Source organism: Chiroxiphia lanceolata, chromosome 7, assembly GCF_009829145.1.
Source record: "Chiroxiphia lanceolata isolate bChiLan1 chromosome 7, bChiLan1.pri, whole genome shotgun sequence".
In the NCBI taxonomy this organism is placed as follows: domain Eukaryota; kingdom Metazoa; phylum Chordata; class Aves; order Passeriformes; family Pipridae; genus Chiroxiphia; species Chiroxiphia lanceolata.
In genome coordinates this window covers 3801124-3823904 of record NC_045643.1, presented here as the reverse complement: position 1 = coordinate 3823904, position 22781 = coordinate 3801124, and the positions used below count along the sequence as shown (strand labels likewise).

The 22781-nt window shown below is 39.0% G+C and overlaps 1 protein-coding gene across 1 annotated transcript in view; it reads right to left on the bottom strand.

Annotated features, from left to right (window-relative positions):
* Positions 1–20305, bottom strand: part of COL3A1 (collagen type III alpha 1 chain) — a 50789-nt gene extending 30484 nt beyond the window's left edge. Inside the window, exons 1-3 of the mRNA XM_032692784.1 lie at positions 20091–20305; positions 2278–2483; positions 510–548 (exon numbers count right to left, since the gene is read on the bottom strand). Of these exons, the coding sequence (XP_032548675.1) occupies positions 510–548; positions 2278–2483; positions 20091–20166 (321 nt within the window). The 5' untranslated portion in view covers positions 20167–20305. The remainder of the gene's footprint in view (positions 1–509; positions 549–2277; positions 2484–20090) is intronic.
* Between the last annotated feature and the right edge of the window lie 2476 nt (positions 20306–22781).

The following is a 22781-nucleotide window of genomic DNA, read 5'->3' as shown; positions in this document are numbered from 1 at the left end:
ACAAATCTTTCCATTTGTGACAGAGCCTGTGTGACTGTGGTGGGAAAGCTCTGTTAGACACAAGATCACAACCAAACATTCAGGGAAGACACAGCACACCAATTGCACACATGGAAACAATTCTTAGTTGCTGGAGCCTTATTGCAACTGGTATTTGATCAAACATGTTAGAAATATTAAGCAGTTCAATTCCTGAATCTAAAATTGATACTGCTAGTAGAGCCATAGATTTTTTTTATTTTGCTGCTGGAAGGAAGTATAACAAAACATAACAAATTTGACATCATTTGGACCAATCTCTCTGTGTTCTTCCAGTTTAAATTTTTGAGAGTTTTGTTGAACTTAAAGGGATACTTCAAAATAACTAGGTAGTACAGTCCTTCAGACAGTGCAGACACCAATAAAAGCTGGATATCTTAGCAGATTGGATAGGATATATAACACTAGAGGAACTGGGTCTGGTTTTGTTCGTTTCCTTGCAGACGGAAAAAAAAAAAAGATATACTCACAGGGTCTCCTTTGGGGCCTCGGGTAATTACTCCAGGAGTCTAGAAAACAAAAAAAAGAAAAGTAATTAAATAAGATAATAAAAATAAAACAAAAAAATTACACACATAAACAAGAGCAAAGCACATTTAAACATTTGAATATAGTTTTAGGACATGAATTCCATTTATTCTTATTCAGGATATTTAAAAACTATGGGGTCTGTGGTCAGTCTGTCTGCGTTTTTTTTTTTGGCTCATCCATAGAATTACATCTCCCCTTCAGCCAAAAAACCATGGCCCTAATAAAGTCAGTGGAGCTGTGCTGTTGAGTACAATGGGGACACAATCCACTGTGGAACCCTGTAAGGGACATTTTTCTTGTATCCTTCTCAGTCCAGCATGTTAAGTGTGAGTGTGTAGCTAATTTTGAATTCTCAGATCTACGGTTCCAATTTACTTATTTTTCAATGAGTAATTCAGTTACATGTTGCAATCTGGATTTTCAATTTACATAGCTGCTGGTGATAGCAAAGAATATTCAGCTGAAACTATCTTGGATCTTTCAAGGTGGCATTTTCTCTCTGCACCATGCAAGGTCAACAGGACAGCTTTCAATGGGCCCATATATCAAAGAGTGAGGCTGGTGGAAGTATTCCACATGTCCTTCATTATCAGGAACCCCAGAACTGATAAAATGAATCTCCAGACACAATGAGAGAGGGAGTTGTGCTTAAATCTCCAGTGTGCTTGTATGTACCACTCATTTACACCTCTCAAACTGTTCACTGAGGCAGCTCAGGTAATCCTGGAAGGAGTAGAGTTGAACTAGTGTGGTGCAAATAACACGACATCTCATGTTCAGGCAGTTATACTCTAGAGCTGCAGAAATGCATCCTCTCTCTCTTCCATATACACATCTTTTTCATTCTCTTATCCTCTAGACAGAGGATAATGTGTCTGTGGCAACCTCTGTGCTCTAACAGAATCTCATGGGTCTTAAACACGGTTGAAATGTTCAGATAACCTTAGAGCTCAGCACAGCTGGCTCACTCCCTGAAGTGGTCAGGCAGGGGACTTGGCTTGTACCAACATTCTTGATTTTCCTGAGGTTAAGTTGCTGCAACTGGCTTATATAATGTTGGTGCCTATAAACAAGATGATGATGAGTTAGGGATGTGCAGTTTGAATCACCTTTCCTTTCCAGGGCATTAAGTCAGCAGTAAGTCTGTAAAAGGACATTTACTCTGTGCTGGTGTAGAATTGAGTTGATAAGAAATGCAGACTCTCAGTATGGTGTGGAAATTCTCCAGTTTTCTTTGACTCTGTGCTGGCATTAGTTTCATGGACATAGACTGAGCATGTGGTCAGCAAATAAGGTGTTTACATTATTCCTATGCTTCTCCATAAAATGAAAAATGTAATGGCTAATTGCTGTCCTCTGTCCCTTTCTACTCTTTTTCTGTGCCTATTGTCTGTGTAAAACTGAGTTGAAAGACTTAATGCTTTCAGCTGCATGGCCCGAAGGTCTAACAAGTGTTTTATGAGAGCTGGTACCAATTCTCTGATAAAACAAAGAAATATTTTTGAATTAAGCAAAAAAGGTAAAACTCTCTAAGTTCAAACTGGTTTTTAAATTTGATTTGCCAAAATTTGCCCTTCCTAGGTATTTGCCTAAAGCCAGAAAGTGGCATTAAAAAGTGTTTAAGAACATCTAAACCAAAATGAACTGAGGTTGACATGGATCAAGAAGGCAAGACCACCAAAGAAGCAACATTGAGAATAAACTCACTCTTGGAGATGGTGTTGTTGTGGGTGGACAAACTGGACAGCACTCTCCAAAAGGAATCTCTGGGTTGGGACAGTCCAGCTCCTGGTCATCACAGACGATGTCATCACAGAGAACAGACCCTGAGTCACACACGCAGATTTGACAAGGCTCTGGTTTCCAAACATCCCTGTCAGCATAAGCCTGCCCAAGATGGGTACATCCTGTGACTGGAAAGAAAGACAAAAGAGTGTTTAATGTTATTTCAAATGCTTTTTTTCCAAATCAAAGATGAATAACATGAAAACTGTAGGACAGTTTGTTTTGTTTACTGCTGTCATACAGTTTGTGCACATGAGGTAAAAGTCTGAATACTCCCCTTCAGACACTGGAAAGGATCTGTTACATTAACTGCAGAGTCTGCTCTGAATGTAGAAACAGACATCAATGGAAACCTCCTGGAGCTGATCCAAAGCCCAATTAAATATCTGATAATCTTCAGTCTGGAGTAATTTTAGTGTCAGACTGAGTTACTGTCTAATTAGCAATTGAATTCTCTGCTGCAGCTAAAATGTAAACGTGCCAAACCTCTCAAACAAGTGTATGTTGGTCCCCATGTGCCAGTGTGAGCACTTACACATGGAAGAAGCCATCTGGCCAGCTTGTCACTGCATCCTGCATTAACAGCTAACACCAAGGGTTTTCAAAGTGTTTCTTGAAAGTAAATGTATGTGACAGATCTAAAAGAATGTTCACATTAATTGCCCAAATGGTTTGCAATTGTTGTGTCATCTGGCCTACTCAAATGTTACAAGTGTCTGTATTTTCAGAAAAAATATTGTTCCTCTGTAATACTCATGGCTTTGTGAATTCCTTCCAACAGCTGTTTTACTAATCAACCTTGTTGTATATTATGAATTTGAAGAGATTGACAAAAACCAACTTCAAACATTAAATTTGGGCTTTGTATTTTAGAAAAAAATCATAAACTAGAGAGCTGAGTCATTTAAGAAACCAATATGAAAATAACACTACAAAGTTTTATAAACTCATTTTTAGTTTTATAGAAGTTATTACAAGTCTCAGATTACACATATAAATATTAGTGAATGTCTCAAATAATGTTGTAATATTTTTTCCATAACTAATTCAAAATAATTGTTTACAAATGCAAAACTCTGGAGGAAGAGCTATGTGTGAACCTACATCATTCTTAAAGCTTTAATACCAGAATAATTTACCTATAACATACCACCCTTTAAAAAGAAAACCAAACTGCCAAAAGATGTAGTTCAAAGCTCTGACATTAAAATTACCACTGGCTCCAGGCAGAAATTTCTGAATGACATCAAATTGTTGTAATAGTCATTATTATGTAGTATGAGACTGCATCTAAATTTATAGTGCAGTCCCTTCCTATGGATTATTCAGTCCCTTCCATCCCTCACCCCCCTGTCCCCTGTCCCCTGCATCTTTGATCCCATTTTTTCTCTCTTCCACTGCTGCATTTGCACACTGGTCTCTTTTTTCTCTCTACATTCTTTGTTTTCCTTTCTCTCTGTGTTTGTGGGTACCTGTTCCCATACCTACCCCCAGGCTCTTTGGCAACACACATACTTAGATGTGTTTCCCCTCTTCTCATGCTCCTTCTGAGCTTCACCCTTCCTATAACATGTGACTTCCCTTTTCATCTTCCATGAGTCCTCTTTTATTTGGTACCTGAAGAGTTCACCTATTTTATTGCCATGTACTCAACTGAGATGAGTTTTCCTCTCCTCCCTTCCCAGTGTCTCACTCAGCTGCTTTTCCTTGTCCATATTAACCTGACTTTTTCCTCCATTTCACCCATGAAATTCATCTCCTCCTTGCATGAGCTCTGGAGGGGTGACTGGGAATACAACCAAGATATCATGACTGACTGAGAGCTGGGGTGAGGATCTTGGAGCAGGGCACTGCATGGAACAGGTTTTTTTTTCCGATTTCAGCCCTCCTACAGGCTGTCTATGCACACCTGTTATTTTCACACTTCAATTATACTTTGAGCAAACCAGAAAATGTTGGCTGTCAGTAGGCTGACACTACTTATGGTTATGACTTGATTTTGAACATTATCTTTATTGGGATAACAACAAGATGCATCAAGCTTCAAAAACCCTTTTCAGATGTTTTCTTTGCCTGATATCAGGCTGGGAGCCAGTATTTTACCTTCCTTTGACAACAGAGAAAATCCTAAAATCGAAAATATTCCAATGGCATATGAGAATTCACCCCCCTCAAACATTCTCTATCACTTAGAAATTTACTTTTTCCTTTTCCATTTCTTTTGAGTCTCACAAGAAACTTCAGATTCTGCACAAGAGAGATGGAAAAGAATTGCTCATTTCCAGGACAACCTCTTCCTCCCCCACACAACAGAGGGTCATGGCATCAGAGGATGCTACTTCAAAGGACACTGCCTAATAATGACTACCTTTGAAGAGGATATAGACATCCTTCCCTAGTCTGCCAAGTTAATTTCTAAAAAAGTTGCTTGGTTTCCCAGTTCTCACACCACATAGCCATGTCCATGGATCCCTGGTTAATAAGCTTATTCTCTGCTTAGTTAAGTGCTGACTGTTTCTGCAAGAAACATTTCCCTCCTTTTCACAAACCAGGATTTCACTGTGGGCACTCAGGAAAAAAAAATAAGTTGCCCACAAGACTAATGGCAAATGTTTCCTGACAAACAAGAAGGCTGAAATGTTTTTTACAAATCAAAAAAACCCTCATATGCTGTGGGAGGCAGAAAGCCACCAAAGTTACCGGGGAGGTTAGAGCTTGTTATCCATCCCAAAGGAGCTGGTTGGATACACCCTAGAGAGCATGGATGGGCAGAGATCCATGGCAGAGTGACTCAGCTGCCACTCCACTTAAGCACTTCCCAGGTCCACAGGTTAAAAGATTCTTTTCATTTACAAATGTAACAAGGAAGGGGAGAAATTATTTTCCTTTAGGGCAAGTTTAGATATAATTGTTAAATAAAGATACCGTGATACAGATCTAAAAGAACTTAATATTATTTCTGCTTGCACTTGTAATGGACATTTATGTGAATTGCATACACGTATAAAAAGATGCATAGTGTACACATTTTTCTATACCCCAAAGATGTGTTCGATTAATTGTAATATTCAGATTTTCAGCTCTCAGTATCATTTCCTTAGCCTTTCAAAACAACATTTTTTTTAAACTATGTGTTTAAGACTGCAAAGTCCTTATTCACTAGGAAATTCATATGCAAGGATTTGCACTTTCATATGTCCATTGTTTTCTTACTCCTTACATAATTTTCATTGATTTGTTCTGTTGTTTTGTTATTTTCATAGGTGTGATCCTGCTGCCCTACTATGAAGAGGACAGCTTGGATGGGTAGCAGAAAAAGGCCACCTTTCAATATTTTTACACTACTAACTAGAAAAGATTCTGTTTTCAGAACACCAGCAGAGGCTTTTCTCAGTGACCAGCTTTTCCCACTGAGAGCACCCACCTTTCCATATTTTAGTAAACAATATAAATGAAAATAATGGAAATTCAAAATTTGTCAAAACAATGGACACAATTTTACAGTAACAAGCAAATAAAGCAGATTTCTCCGCATTTTTACAAGATTGCCATTCAGTTATTCTACAGTAGATGGCATCATTTAACAGAGAGAAGACAAAAAAATCGAAGACATATGGATATAATGACATTCATATTTGCATCTAACTTTCTGGACATTGTTAAACGAATTAAGAAATAAGCTAGGAGAGCTGCAATGAAAATCACTGTGGCCTTTGGCAGAATGAAAGCATTAAAAAAGGTTTCCAAAGGAAACTTACATCTGGGAAGACTTAGTCTGTTAAAGACACCCCCTCTGTGCTCAGATGTAGATCTGTGTGTCAGCATGTTATGACATAATGCATTTTGCATTGCTCGTAAAGATTAACCATTAGCTCCAAAATCCTTTGGAAAGCTGATTTGTGCTAAAGCACTGGCAAGTAACATATAGGAATAATGAGGTTATAAAAAAGCTGACTTGTCTACTTCCAAACTTGTGTTATAACAGTCACATACTTGCCAGCTTTTCTTATTGATTCTTAAATGTACACATCAGCCTAAGATTTAAAAAATATTAGAACTCAACAGTATTTGCCTATAGCAATGCAAAGTCCTATTCTTCTTCCCAAAGCCCTAAATAGGGTGGCTACACAGCACTTCACCTCTGTGGCACTTACTGCAATGGTTTGTTGGAAGTTCTGTCAATCTCTAGTGCACAGTAAAAAAGTTAAATATTTGAAAGCCTGAATAACTTCACATTTATGCTGTTAATTGAGCATTCATGTTGTTAAAGATTTTGCTGTGAGTAGCATTTCCCTGGGCCAGCCCAAATAGTGAATAAAAGAAAAAAAGGCAACACAATCTTTGTCATATGCTGGTTTTGAATTTTTTCCCATTTCAAGCAGACTAGCAGCAGTACAGAAGCAGACCAATAGTGGGAACTGAAAGGAAAATCATCATTTAGTTCCAAAGGGCCTATAAGTGTGGTACATACAAGAGCCCAAATGGGTACAAGGGAAAACAAATATGGTCACTGCAGGACTCAAGGATGACAGATGTCATATGGGACACAACCCCAATCCCAGTGAGGTGAATGGGAATTTGTTATCAAGTGCTATGAGCTGGGAAGCTGACCCGTTTTGTAGCTGCTTTTGGCTTTGCATTTGTGCAAGCACCATGATCGTGACTTAACCACAATTACACGGCAAAAGGAAAAAATTTCCTAATAGTATCCTCAAAAACCACAGGCTTTTCCACTTTGGATAGAGCAAATGTCCAGCTTTTGCATTAGGAGCAAACTCATATATCCCATTTGCAGAGATGTGACTAAATGGTTAGAAATTAAAGAACATCTTGAATTTGTCTGGTTCTGCCTCAGAAAGGGCAATAGTCCACACAGAGGTGACTCATGATCCTCCAGCAGCCGCCTGATGATGGCTTGGGAAACAAAACTGAGGAGCTTTGACCTGTGAGAATCTGATCACAAACACAATGAGTCAAACAATTTTTGCTGTATTTAAAGTGAATTTGGTAAAGGCTAAAGCACTGACATGAAAGAGGCCTTGCCTCTGACTTTGACTGAATCTAAAGCCTGGTGAAGCCAAGAAGGGTCTTTCTGTTGCTTTTTAACTGTACAAAGCCTGTGCTTCCTTACTCTGACCTGGTTTTGCTCATTTGCTTTACAGGATGACTACTTCAAAAGTTGTTTTACATTTCTTCCATAGTAAATACATTTATTAATTACATGCTCCAGCACTGTTTGATACACTGTTTAACCAAGGGACAAAGCAGAAAGGAGATGTGTTGTCTATTTTCAGTGGAAATGCTATCATTCTCCCCTGCAGTGGAGTAGATGGAGGAATCCATCCCAACATCTGCAGCAACGCTGCTTTCCATTTACTGAGCAGAAAAGAATGCCACAGAGTCTACCTCAAAGCAAATGGTTTGGGCTGCCTGTCTGGTATTATGATGATGTTTATAAGAAACCCAAACATGTTCGTTCTATCCCATCATTAGTAATGGAAACAAAAGGACCGTCATAATGAATGAATTGACTTGCTGAGCCAGAACAGCTGGGCTTGTCGGCCTGTTCTCCTCTCAGGTAAGGGCTGAGTACTCAGAAAAGTCTGAAATACTGCCTTTTTCAGGAAGTCAGAAAAAGAGATGGAAATAAAGGAAAAGAAATGGTTTAACAAGCAGGGTCTTTTTTCAGCAGCAAGGCCTTCAGACATTCTTTCAGCTGGAATTGTCTTAAAACAACAAATTGAGTCTACTTCACACAGTGCATGAGGACATAAGGGTCAGTTTGGGCATCCCTACCTATTAGGGCATTTTCAGGTAACACTTTGTAAGACTTGTACATCATGTGATCAGAGGTACCAGGAAAGAAACCTCAATTTATAAATCACTTAAATGCAGACCATGAAAAATCAGAGCGGGTCTATCTTAAAAATCCTTTCCTGCTCCACGAGCTGTAGAGCATGAAGAACTGCTATCAGGTGGAATGGAAAAGAATGAATGAATAGTTCACAGATTTCCCAAGTTTCACACCAAAAAGAACGGCTTTCAGAATGAAACCAAAGCTTTCTTACTACTGGAGATGCTTGTCTGCCAAGAAAGCTGGCGTTGGAACAGTCCTGCCACAGCGCCAGACCCAGTTTTCCCCTTTTCTCACATGCAGAGTAAGAAGGAGAAAGCTGTATAAAAGAATGCTGGTTAAGCATAATACAGCCCTTGTCTGTCAGCAGTATTGTGGCATGGAGTCACGCATTGTTCCACTGGCAATGCATGGAAGAGGCTGAATTCTCGGGCTCAGCATCCTTATATCACACAATCAAACTGTCCTTGCTCTGACACTCACCCAATCTATCTATCAGATTACAAAATAAATAAGAGAAAACCAGGCCTGCACTGGTACAAGCAAATACTTGTATTTTAAACAAATAATTTCTTGTTCCCTTCCTTCGTCTTTATATGCTACAAGTGCTGCAACCTTTCTGCAGTCTTTAAACATTTTAGAAATGTATCTTAAGGATATTTACTACCAAGTAAAACACAAATTGACTCAATTTTTCTTGCAGATGATTGGCTTTTTTTCTAATCTTTCAAAATGTGATTTAAGAACTCTATTTTTCCTGCTTTATCTTCGGGGGGTTGTTGTTCTTTTCAAAGGTAATGTGGTCTAAAGGAGTTGAATCTGTCACATTGTTTTGCCTCAGCATTTCTATTTCACAAATTGCTCTATTTGGGCATGCATGCTGACATCCTTGAATGATGTTCTTCATACAACTTCTAAAGGTCACCCTGCCCCAGCAGTGCTGCAAGGAAATAGTGACCAGCAATATCCCATCAGTGATATTGTTACACAACAGCCTCTCTGGCTTCAGCTGATGTCCAGGGTGAGAAACAATGGCAGAAGAGTTTCCTTGTTTCAAAACTGCTAATGAGCAAAGAAAGTGCAAGAAGGTTTCTTGGGTTTTTTAGTTGGTGTGGGTTGGTTTTGGCAGAACTGTCGTTTCAGGCTGAGTCACACAAGGGGCAGGATGGAGCAGACTGCTGTATATCTGTCACCATGCTTCTTTTTTTGGGTTTGCCCAGAGAATTGTTGTCTCTGTTTCTCAACTCATAAAAGTAATTTTGAGAAAAACACCTGATGGATGCAAGAGATAGTTCTACTCCTTTTGTTCTTAGCTATTCCTTGACAACATCACGGCCTATATTGGTTTTTGTAAGGGAGGAAGATATTCCTGAACGACTTCTCTATTGAGATGTTATTCTGGGATTTCCTTTCCAAAGTCTTCTATCGACAGGTTGACTCTGTAAGTCAATTATATTTGAGATCAACCTCTTTTCACTATAAGCTGCAGAATGCAGATAATTCCTTCCTGGTTAAGGGTAATCATTGCCCGATCAGAACCTCACTTGATTTTACTGGGCTTTAAATCAGCTTAAAGAACATCAACTTCTAATTATTCTGGTGGCAACCAGAGCTCTTCAGTGCCTGAGAGATCAAATCATTTAATAAGGATAACCATTTGAATTAGACCAGGACTCAAAATAAGAAAGAATTTCATCTTATTTCAGTGCATTCAATGCACTTTAGAGGCAGCATTGCATAATTCTTCAGTTACTCTTCTAGTTATTGGTAAAATGCCTATGAGATTTTTCCATCCCCTCTGTTCTTACATTCCAATATTTTTTGGCACATCACCTTTTGTGCCATTTGGTGTCACTCTAAAAATAAGCAACAGGCTGCAAGCACTTCATTTGTGGCTCTTTCATTGTAGCACTGGCACAAATTCTTACTACCCTGCAGTAATCTGATTTTAATGTGCTTCTTGTCTTTAGTCAATGATGCCAAATGGCACAAAGGTTTGTGCGCCTTAAACCAAGCAGAAACTGATATAAATTCAAGGTTTAATATGATTACTGATGATTTAATGGATTTATTAGTTTCTTTAAACATACATTCTGCTCATTCCTTGGGTAGTCAGTGAAGACTTATACAGTCAGAATCCAATTGTCAGAGTAATCTTGTTTTGAACACTTGACCACTTCCAATTCTATTCCATATTTCTAAAGAAAAGCAATAGCTTTAAGCTCAACATTATTAAGATCAATTAAGTGGAAAAAATTAACAACATCCAGCTCAGGATTTTGTCAGAACTTTAGAAAAAAGGTATAGCTCAAAATCATACTCCTGTGTTTCTGATTTTAGCTAGGACCAGGAATAGTTTATAACATTGGAGCGTTCTTTGCAACATTCATTGCAGTAGGTCTGTCCTGGGAAGAATAATGAAAAGCTGGAAAAGACATTGTGTACACATTTCCCAGACTGTACAAGCACTCTGACAGATCCAAGGCATCATAAAAGTGAGATTCAGCTTCTGATCTGCTACGTGAAAGGGAATGAATGGAAATAGAGAACTGTTACTGTTTGCTCTACACAGAATCCCACGTAAAGCACTGAGATGATAATTCGAGATGCTTTAAGCTTTTCACATGATCAAACCCAAAGGTTATGTGGGGAAAAATGTATGGTTTTTGTTTTGAATTTCCTAACTTTGTAATTAAAACCATTTTTGTTGGGTGATTAAAATTTCAAGTGGGACGTGATCCTCACCTTTCCCTCAGCTCTGTGAGAGGACTAACAAATTTATGCAATGTTTTTTCTGTGCTTTGCCTTGGAAGAAATCAGCTTGATTCAGGGCTTCTCTCCTGAGGCTCAAGCAGATGGGAAATGTTACAATGCAGAATAGTACATGTGTTAATATCATTTATATATTCAGATACCTTGGACAAAGTCAGCCCCAATATAACTCCATGACCATAGTGAATTTACATCAGAGAGAATAAAGCAGTAGGGGGTCAAATTCTACACTAGCATAAGTCCCTGCACAATTTTATTGTTTTCCCTGTAATTTCAGAAGTTGGAAGTAAATGAAGAGTTTGGTTCTTGTGTTTCATATTCCTGTGAAGGATTAAAGCACTCTGGCATATTGTCTAAAGAAAAGGAGTCATATCTCTGGCTGCCAAAAAATTAAAGGTATTTGTAATTTAGAAGGTCACAGTGGGATTTCGAATGTAAAGAGTATCATTAACCTAATTTCATCTGCAAAACACTTGTATCCATTCACTCCTTATTCCAGTTTGTACTAATTCACCCCACATCCATTTCAGACAGTTTGTTGGATACGAATGGCAGTGTTTGAAATTCTTAATCTGCCTCATAGAGGATATTAAATGGCTATTTGTACACTGGATACAACGTTCTTATTGTCAACTTCCTAGGGCTACTAAAGTGAGTATTGTGAGGGTTTTCTCAGGGTACCAAAGACAACTTTCTTAATTTTGGGGCCACTTTTAAGTACCAAGATCTATACCTGGCCATTTTTCAAATACTAAGACTTAAGGATCTCCTGAACTAATTCCCTTGTGAGGTAAAAATTCACATTTTTGGTGCAGTGAAGAGTCAGCAGAGAGCTGACTTTTTATTAATATCAGAGGTCAGAGGCTTTGCTACTGAAGTGGCTGCCTGAAGCCTGGCACACATTTAACTCTCCCTGCTCTGTGCAGCAACATCAGCTGGCACAGGCTGAGAAAAACCAGCAGTGCATAGCAGAGGAGGGCTGGAACATCTTCTGCAGACACAACCAGATCCACCACAGTTTGTCTGCCACAACCCTTAAAAGGTATGAGTGGAAGAGCCAGAGCACACCTGATAAATGAATAGGTTCTGTACAGTTTTGGTTTTTTTTTTTTTGATTCTTCACTGGAAGATGGTTATATCATTCTTTCTCTCAGCTGCTGTAACAGGAAAATAATCAGTTGGACTTGAAAACCTCTCTTCTTTCCTTTTTTCCTCCCCCTCCCCATATTTATGCTATTCGGTTCATACTAAAAAGAGGGATCTACAAAGAGGACCACCCTGCCAACAGCTAAGCCACCAACAGGCTTAGAATATTGTGCAAAGAATCTTCAAAATGTCTGAGCAGATTTCAATTACTCTTTTCAAAGATTTGCAATTCCCACTACACAGCCCATTGTTTGCTTTCACTAGGACATTCTTCTCTTAAACAGCCGGCACAGAATGACTGCTGCTCTGCAGGGAAACAAGCAAACACCATACAGTAGATTTAAAGCCAAACACAGAATATATATATTTTTTTTTTTTTTAAAAGAGCCTCTCATGAACATAAAAGTGTTTCCCAAGAAAATATGAATCCTATTTTTGCTGCTTACAGCTAAAGAAGGCATGGGGGATGTAGTTTATTCTCCTTTGATGCTCAGTGTGGCAATTACACTGAACAACAAAGGAACAATGAACGATGCTTCCCATATTTCCCATTAACTCTGTTCGGGTGAGCAATTGTTCTGTTGTGTCTGTTTGGAAAAGGGGATGCAATTTTGTCCTGCCTGTTTTCCTAAAAGAAATTGGAAAGAAGGAAAAGAGAAGAAGCAGCACAAAGGGACAGAAAAGAGAAAAAAAGAGATTTTTGCAGCAGACAGCTTTCTAACGCACTGACTGGTCACCGGGCGTGAATTGCAGGGAGTTGCAGTGGGAACTAATTACGTCCAGAAGTTTTCCAAGAACTGCCAGCACTGAAATGCTGTGGGAAGTAGTTTCCAGGCACAGATCACCCTTTCATATCTACTGCTCCAAATGTGGACGGGATGTTCCTGTGATTCTGCCGCCCTTTGCAGGGCTGAGACTGGGAACAAAGCGGTGCCTGGAGGTACCACAGCAGCCCACAGGAGGTTTGCATGTGGAAGGAAATCTTTCATTGCCTGACAGGAGAGAAGAGATGCCAGTGCCACCCTCTAAGGTGGGATGCACAGTGACTGAAAGAGAAATCCAGCAGCAGAAAGGGATGGGTCTCATGTTGTGCTGAAGGCAATTCTGGTACAAACTCAGCTAAACTCTTAAATCTACAAGTCACATCCCTCATTTCATAGCAGTTATTTGGGCACCTCTTTAGCTGTAAGAGAAGGCCCAGGATTTCAAAAGAAAAAAACCCACATTCAGCTTTAAAAGGTATAACTTTTCATTATCCTCACATTCTTCCTGTTCAGTGTCCTGTGCATGCTTTCTCCTCCCTGGCAGACACCTCTTCATGGAGCACTTGTGTGAATCAAAGGAAGACAAAAATGTGCAGGCATTGTTAAAGGAAGTACCATTTTCAATCTCATTCTGATAGTTCATGTTTAAATGAAGGTTTTGACGTAAATAAGGGAAAATGGAAGTAGTCTCTGAGCTAATCTGAAAGGAATCTCCTCTGCTAAACTAAACAAAGCCAGAAGTCCCAGAGCTCAAGTTTATCCAAACTAAAGCCAACAAACGGTTGTTGTTGGAGGGGGTTATATCATGTTTTCCATTGTCATGTTGACATGAAACAGGCAGAGGCTTCCACTTTGCAAACTTGGAGACAAGATTGGTTCTGAAGTGAAAATAAATAAGAGCAGTGGTTAGAAGTAGGTTAGGTTTTCTCAAAGTAAAATGGAAAGAACCTTTCCTATGAAATAGAAGATGAGAAAAAATAATGACTGCTTGAAAATATAAATTTAATTTATATTTACTATGCTTCTGTGTGAAAGATGTCTTCCTGTACAGTCAATGATGGATCTCATTCTTCCTTGCACCTTTTCAACATTTAAGATAGGATACGTACACCTCTCTGTCTCTCTTTTGAACATGCAGAAGAGATTTGCTGACTCCTTTAACATGTAATTTTTTACTGCCTGTGGAGATTATCTGCTGATTAGCCATAACCAGGAGCAATGCAGGGGTTAATATTTAAAATTGTTATATAGTCTCATAGCAATGTGAGAAATATTAATAGCATGGTCCCCACACATAAGTATAGAAATTTCCCTGAAACTTGAGGCATCCCACTGTACTGACTGGAAAAAGATCAGGAAATTCCGTGGGAATTCCTTATAGATTTTTACAGGGACAACACATCTCTCATGTGCCATAGAGGGGACAGAAAGCAAAGCTTCACAAACCCTGTGCATAAATGGAAGAAAGAAAATCCATAAAGAAGTAGCTGTTGTGCAGCAGTAACCAAACCAGCACTGGCTCCCATATCTAGGAGCAGCATGGCCACAGGAAACCAACAGCAGCATCTCTGTAACAGAGACAACATCACTGGGATAAGCATGGCCCCAACTGCCCTCCCTGCAGGAGGAATCCACTGGATCCCCTCAGCTGGAGATGGGCGGTGTGCCGAGGGCCAGGGGCTGCAGCATTCTGCTGCACCTCTCCATGACCCCCTCAGCAGCCTAACCTGAAGGTACAGAAGTAAAATAACACTTCTTGTACCTCTCCTGCAGAAGGAATCACACCTGTGCCCACTTCTCCTTTCGTACAAGGTATATTACGATGGCTATGTTGAAGGAGAGGTAGGCTGGTAAAATATTGCAGCAGTAAAATGATGACTGAAGTTTTTGTTCTGTTTTGGTTGAAGGTTATTATCGTCTGCCAAAACCCAGAGTCAGAATGTCTCAAAACTAGGGACAGTTGTTGGTAGGTACTGAACTCTAAACTGTGTTAGGGTCGTGCAATCTACAATTTACCAAGCTGCTACAGCGAGAATGAGCTAACAGTTGCAATGCTGAATCAAAACAGATTTTATTATACTCTTTTCAAGTCTGAGTTTTATTTTTTTGGGTGCTGCCAATAGTAAATTGAATTTTACTCCATCACATTGAACTGCAATGATGTGGGACCCTAATCCAGTTACTTCAAGACCAAAAAAACCCATTTTGTTAATGACACTTCTTTACCATTGCCAACAATTTCCCTTTATTTAGCTGAGATTTTTTGCCTAGTTTCTTAAACAAGCATGACTAAAGGACAGCATAATCTTGAGTATTAATGGGTATGAACATTGCACTGACTTCTAATTCTGTGGGTTTTGATGGCTTATTATTTCAAATCAACAAATTAAGACTTGCAACTGTAAGAGCTGCTGTGACTTGTGCTCTTCTCCAGACTGTGAACCTGCCACAAAAACATAAAGAGCAATACAGTTTTCCTGGTGCCCACCAGCCTGGGAAAGTGTGCTTTGTTATTGTTAGCCCCTACTGGTAGGCTGAACCTTTCAACTCTGAAGAGATTGCTTTTAATCCAGAGCGCTAAATGACAGTCTGCATCATTTCTGTTACTGACCCTGGTGCAGTGTCTCAATCATGGAGCCAGGTAGGTCCCATTTTCTGCAGATTTTTGATTAAAACAAGGAGTGGAATCACAGAATATGCTGGGTTGAAAGCGACCCATCAGGATCATCAAGTCCATCTCCTGGCCCCACTCCAGACACCCCAAGAATCCTATCATGCGCCTGAGAACGTTGTCCAAACGTTTCTTGAACTCAGACAGTCTTGGTGCTGTGTGAACAACATCATAACATAACTGGGACAAAGACTAATGTCTCTGGTTTCTCAACCAGTGTGTGAAATGAAAAAAAAGATATTAATTCACTCCTTTCTTTCTCTTGGATAGCATTAATTAAAGCTAGCACCCAGCAGTTGTGCAAGGCTAAGAGTTTGCCCATGACACCTGGCTGCTGATTTCAAACCTCAACATTGCAACAGAAACTGGAAGAGGAAATAGGATTTGCTTGTAATCTACAGCACTAAAAAGAGAGCAACTGTATTTACTCTGACTGAGGCATCAACAGTAATATTTGTGCCAGAGACAACACCCTTCTACCTCTGCTTCTTCCCCCTGTAATAAAGCAGTGGATGTTTCCAACTCCACCTCCTCTTTTAAAAAATCAGTCTATGTAGATTTGGTGATTTGGTCTCAACTCAAAAATAAATCTGGAAAATAATGAAAGGGTTATATAATAGTCTCATTTTCCTAAGGCTAATGTGTTCCAGGGATGTGTGATATAAAATGTGTTTATGAAATTTGTCATATTTCCAACAACATATATATAATGTTTAGAGGGGGTGGATTCCCCAGGCTTTCATTTAGCATGATTTTTCCATACCAGAAAGGAATGTTTTAATTTTCCTAAGCATAACCTTGTCTGCCGTGTGCTCACCAAAAAACACTTAGGAAAAATGGAAGAAGAGGAGTAGACCCCTGATATTTCATTACCTCACATAGTCCAGATAATTTATGATAGTTAATTATCTGTTGGCATACAGGCACACATCATCTGGTTTTAGTGTCAAAGATGTGGAGGAGATGTTTTCTGTGTTACCAAAACCTTTGAGGAAAGAGAGTTCTGACTGTTGTTAGCATTTACCTTAAACTAGCACTTTATCAACAAAGAACACACATGTGCAATGTTACAGGGAGCTAACTGCTAAACATGACAGTCTGGCAGTCTCACAAATAAACTGCATCTGTACAGTACTCATCCACTTAATAACCTATCTAATCCTTCCCAGTTAATAAAAGAAGAAATAAAATGGTCAAGTCAGCCTTTTACAAGTTTTCCTAAAATATCATCCTTTTATCAAGGATCAGAAGTGGGTGCTCAGCATGAAAAATCATTTGCATGCTGCCTTCAGGACCGTACATGTAATGGTTATATTTCATTTTAAAACTGTGAATTGTGACTGAAAGTAATATGAAGGGTCAATAAGTCTTTTCAGAGGTATTTTAGGATTCAATCATTACCTCAGAAATGAGTTTCCTGACCAAACATCCAAGATAATACTTACATTACAAGGAAAACAGTAAATTACATTAGAGGGAAACATTATTTGGAATAATCCTGAAGGGTTTCTGGCGTTGCTCTCACTCTGCTTTCACAGCAGCAGAGTTTTCCTGATGACCTCAGTGAAGTTCCTCAAGGACTACTGTGTGTACCTACAAGAAGTGTCCCACTCCAGGTGACTGAGGTGTCCTTTAAGCATTGCAGATGCAAATGAGACAGGCCCAAATCCATCTAACTTCCTTTTTGGCACTCATGTAAGGGGGCTGGGGATGTGCTTCTTTTGTAGTAGGTGGAAACTGCCAAATATCTCCAGTCTGTCTAGCTAAAATTTATTCTGTCTTCTGGAAGTAGCTGTCTTGGTTGACTACAAACTCAAGATAAATGAGATGAGAGTATGTTGTAAGGCTAGCAAATGCTTTTCACAAATCATGCTGGCTGGGTAGAGGATGGATTTCTTTCCTAAAGAAACATTCCAAGTTCTTACACTTTTTAGTAGTTTAATATGCAGAATGTAGAGGTGCCTTCAAACAGTGGAACTGAAGAAATATTGCTGGAATCTGACTCATCTGTTGTGCCTGAAGCATCAGCTCCATGTCCTGTCAGCCACCAGAAGGCGTTTTATCTTGAAAGCCCCTTACAGTAACCTGACATGCACCAGAAAACCTGGATTGTGTCAAGGTAGTTTCACCTGCTGGCTACAAACACCCTGGTGTGACCCAGCTTTTGGTCATGGAAGTCACAGAATATTCCTGGTTCCACAACATCCAGCTCCCCAGCTTTTGAGAAGGTTTAGCCTGAGGCTGTGCTCAAATCTCCCTTCCAAGCTATTACAGCAAGACAAAGAAACACATAGCCCAAGGGTACATCTGACTATCCTAAACTTAGTGTATACTGAGCAGTTTCCTTAATATCTTGCCAAGTCTTGTCTCCTGGCAGGCTTTTCCAAGGAAAATTTTATATTGACTTACATTTGATACTAACCATATAAACATTTTTCTTGACAAGAGAGTGCATTTTAGCATGTCTGGAAATTCTCTTTTCAATCGTGGAAAATTTGCTTTCCCAGTCCATTGCTGCCCTGCACGTGAGTCAGTGATGCCAATAATCAACTCCTTCAATTGTTATTTTCTGTGAGAAAAGCATATTCAAATGTGTGGAAAGAAGCATTCCAAAGAGAGGAGAGAATCCAATTTTTTAAGGCATAACTAGTGATTTATCAGTCTCTCTCTCCAACCTCATCCCTGTAAGTAGCATGGAAGTTAGCCCAGTAAGGAAATGTTACAACACCGTGAAACAGGAATTGGGCAGAGAAATGAGAATACTCCTTCACACTTCATTTATATATGGTTCTTCTACTCAAAATTTACCATTTCCTGAGTCAAACATGTCATGCAACTCAGAAATGTTCAGGGAAATAAGTGAGGGAAGGAGACCTGACACTCAGGGGGGATCTGTTTGTTGGGAGAAATAAAATTAATGTTCCTTAGTCCTTAGTCCTTATCCCTCTGAAGATAGTTATATAAAAGTACACATAATGCGTGTTAAATACACACAATATATATATTATCTGCTGCTGTAAGCAAAGTCACAGCATATGGTTGCTCAAATTCTACAATCTTCACCGAATTTTATAATCTTCACTGAACATTATTGGAGAGAGAGTTTATATACTGGCCAAGCAGAAACAGAAAAGCCTCAGTTCACAGTAAATTATGTTTACTCTCTACAGAACATCTTAATATGCATTGTTTTGTTTTGTTTTTGTTTTTTTTTTTAAAGATACCTAAGCTTAGCTTGTGTCTGTGCTTGGAGAGGAGACTGGTGTCTGGGCACGCTACCGTTGCAGAGGATGTTGCCTGATTTGCTCAGGCAGGATCCCCCTGAGCTCTGGCTGCTCCACTGCCTTCTGGTGGACTCACAGTCACCCCCTCGGCAGAGGAGGTGCCTTTACAGGTATGATGAGGCAGAAGGATTTGCCATGAAGTGGCTAAAGTAATCGTGTTCCTGATTTGTGTCATACAGAGTAGTGCAGGGTGTGGTTTTAGAGGCATTTGGCTCTCCTTTGCAGCACTACAGTTTCTTTGGCTGCTGCTTATTGAGTTATTTGTAAGGTTATTCATTGCCTCCATGCAGGAATAAATACATTGCCAATCTCTCATATTTTCATGAAAGAAAAAAAAGTTTCATTTTAAGGACAGCCTGGTTTACAATGTCTGGCAAGCAGGAGCAGAGCACATCCAAAAAAGGTCAGATGAACTTGTGGAATGTCATCTGTTTAACTTAAATACTCATACCACACTTATCTTCACTCTAAGTTGAATTATTGTATACAATGTAGTTTCCCCCCCTCTAAATTCCATGTTGAGTTAGAATTTTGGTGTTCTTGCTCTCTGTAAACATACATACACATACTTGCATGGACTTCCAAATACCATCAGCTGCTAATCAGTCTCATGAGGGACTGAAACAGCCTGCAGATGCCAAATTCAAACTATTGCAGCTGAGAGAATTAATTTTCCTGTTTTATGCCAAAGTAAAAATCCTGTAAGCTGACACATTTTCATATATCAATCTTAAAAGCTCCTTCATGAAAACTGGTTAGAATTTAAAGGCTTTTTTTTTTGCACGCAAATTGTTTAAAGAAACCCCCTTGCTGCCAGTGGAAAACAAACAAGTACAAAGGAGAAGTTCAAACAAAATAGCTGGAAGCAAAGACTTACAGCTTGTGACAAAAAACTTCCAGGCAGCACAGAGCTAACAGCTGAAATGTCATTACAAGAGTTAAAAGAAATAGCTTAAAATCTCTCCGGTGTCTGTAGTAGGAAAACAAGTAAGAACAAGAACAAATGCAGCCAAGGCAGACAGCACTGTACAGTGCTTCTAACTGTAAAGAAAGCAAAGCAAAGCGAAAACTTTGGGATGAAAATGCAGACCCCTGCAACTTCCATCTTCACCAAGAAATATCTGACTGCTGAACTAGTGAAGGAAAAGTGTTCCGGTGAGATTTGTGAATGCACATTTCTTACAAGCTACTAAAATTATTGGTAAAAATGAAAAATAAAAGCATAAGAAGCTTGAATTACTCACCAACTTGTTGTGCCAAAATAACTGAGGGTTGAAACACGGCAAGAATGAGCAAAGTTACTTTTTGCACAGAGCTCATAATGCCTAAATATTAGACATGAGACTCTCGGTGCAAAAAAAAAAAAAATGGGGGGGAAGAAAAAAATCTATTCAAAATAGCAACATCGGTTGTTCCCTGCCCTTCCAGCACCGGGCCATGTACAGAACTCAGCCACAAGCATTCCCCAGCTTTGGCCTTAAATAGGAAAAAAATTGGCTTACTTTACTTTTCCACCCCCTTTACTGAAACATGAGAAGAAGACCCATCCCCTAACAGTAAATGAATGATTAATATTTCTCTTGGCTTTACAGAACAATAAAGTCAACTAAACAAGATACACAGCACATCTGGAACTTTTATGTGTGTATATGAAACGCACGCTGACACTGTGTCTGGATAGTTAGTGTGTGCTGCATGTGAGATATATGCATGTGGAAAAAAAAAGTCCTGTGGTAAAGCCTCTGGGGCAAAGCACTTTTTCGTGTTAATTAGGAGTCAGTGGGTACAACTCAAAGAGGATTTTTAATTATTAGTGCTCCCTTGCAAAGGTAAAAGGTAAATACCTGGTGTGGCTGCAGGAACTGAAAGGATCCCAGAAGTGGAGGAGCAAACCTGGATGTTTATGCTGATGAGCAATCAGAGTTAATGAAAGGAAGGACTGAAAATCACAACGCTTCTGTTCCAGTACTTTTGTCACCATTTCCATCTCCCAACAGGATTTTGTGTGATTTGGGGAGAAAGCAAACATCAAAAAAAAAATTATAAGGAGATCAAGATCCCAAATCAGAAGAACTAATTTCTCAAAGTAAAACTTTTCAAATAGTTCAGTTTGATGCTGTCATTACAACATTTGGAAGGAATGCAGAGCAAGTACCACCTTTTCCTTGTCTGTTTGCTTCTCGAACAAGAAGGTATGGCTGAGAGAAAAAAATAAAAAATCTTGAGACTAATCCCTTTTAAACCTAGTCCTCTCTTTACTCCATGCAAAACTTTACTGAGAATAAGATCACAGCCCACAAACTTATTTTCCAAATCAAATGGCTTAAGCAGGTTTTGTTGTGAATATAGTTTTGCTGGCAGTGTAGCTTTAAGTACAAGTTTGGGGTACTCCAAAGCGAATGCAGAACTCTGTCACAGTGGACATCTCTGTTAAAACAAGGACCAAACTAATTACTGCTCTCAAACGATCAACGTGATCCAGGTCATTAACTGTGGAGGTGTTCATTCATTTGTTCCTAAGTGTTGCTCAGATTACAGTGACCCAGGAACCAACCATCCCTCCTATCAATAATTCCTGAGCACCATGAACAGTCATCCAAAAAAAAAGGGACCCATGTCCCTGCATGCATCATGAAACAAGAGCAGCCTGAGGTTAACTTTTAATCTGATATATATTGGGTTTCATTTCAAAACCTATTCATCTGAAATATATTTGCACTCAAACTGAAAAATGCGCTTCTGTTGGGGTCACTTGAGGTGGAAGAGGTTGAAGCAAGTATGAAAATATCTTAAATAATTCAATGTCACTATCAACATATGCTGAAAGTTTCTTCTGTGTCTTAAATACTTATCAGGTATGAATGGCTTGATATATTTCAAAGGAATTACACACCATTTTCTTTCATGAATTAAGTACCTTCCAATATTCCATGCTGTCTGTGTTGCAATGGCAGAAGTATTTCCTGCAGCTTTGGGTTTTCATATCCACTATCATATCACTGAACAGATTAGGTTATTTGGTTTGTAACGTTCAGGTAACTACAATGAACAAAGATAAATGCTTCCTGTTGAATATACTTCAAATTTTTATGCACCGGCCTATAAAGTTTTCCCTCTTTTGGAGGAGTTATGCTCAGGACATAAAATAAAACAACAAGAGATAAATTCAAGATAAATCCTAGATTTATTTCTTTGTCACTCTTCAATAGAAATGCACAAGCAGATCAAACACTGGACACAAGCATTCTCAGCTTTGGAAGGAAAATTAAACTAAATTAATGGTTTATCAAAGTCATATGTAGGTGAGTTTCAATTTTCTGTAACAATGTCTCAATGTTTGTCATAGTAACTGTTTAGTTTTCATGAAATATATGAATGCTATGTGATAAGTGTTCGCATTTAAGGAAAAAAAGAAGATAAATTAATTCATGGTCTTTGACTTAAAGCCGCTTTCTTCTTGAGTTCTGCAAATTTTTCAGCCCATTTGATCACAATACACATTTCTCTACATTTCTTAAATTTAACCTTTCAAAAAAGCCCCCACTCTTGGTGACTCCCTTATTCTCACTAATGTTTGCCTTCAATTGACTGTTTGAGTAAAATTTAAATTCTAAGAGCAGTTTTGGGGTTGTGCACCTTGTATATTATATTCTAGCCTATATCTAGATTATGAACCCAAATTTATCCACAACACCTACTATTTACCATAGGCATTGGAATATCAACATGTGTACTTGAGTTTGTACAGAAATGAATCCTGAGGTATAGAAGCACAATCCATATCACTCAATGATTACATCCCATAAAAACCAATAACCTGTGGACCTTATCTTCCTTGGGCGGTACATTTGCTGTGGTTCAATACATGACACATAGCAATGCTCAGCTACACTGGAACTTCTCATTAGTGCTACCTTCCCCTAACAGTGGTTGTG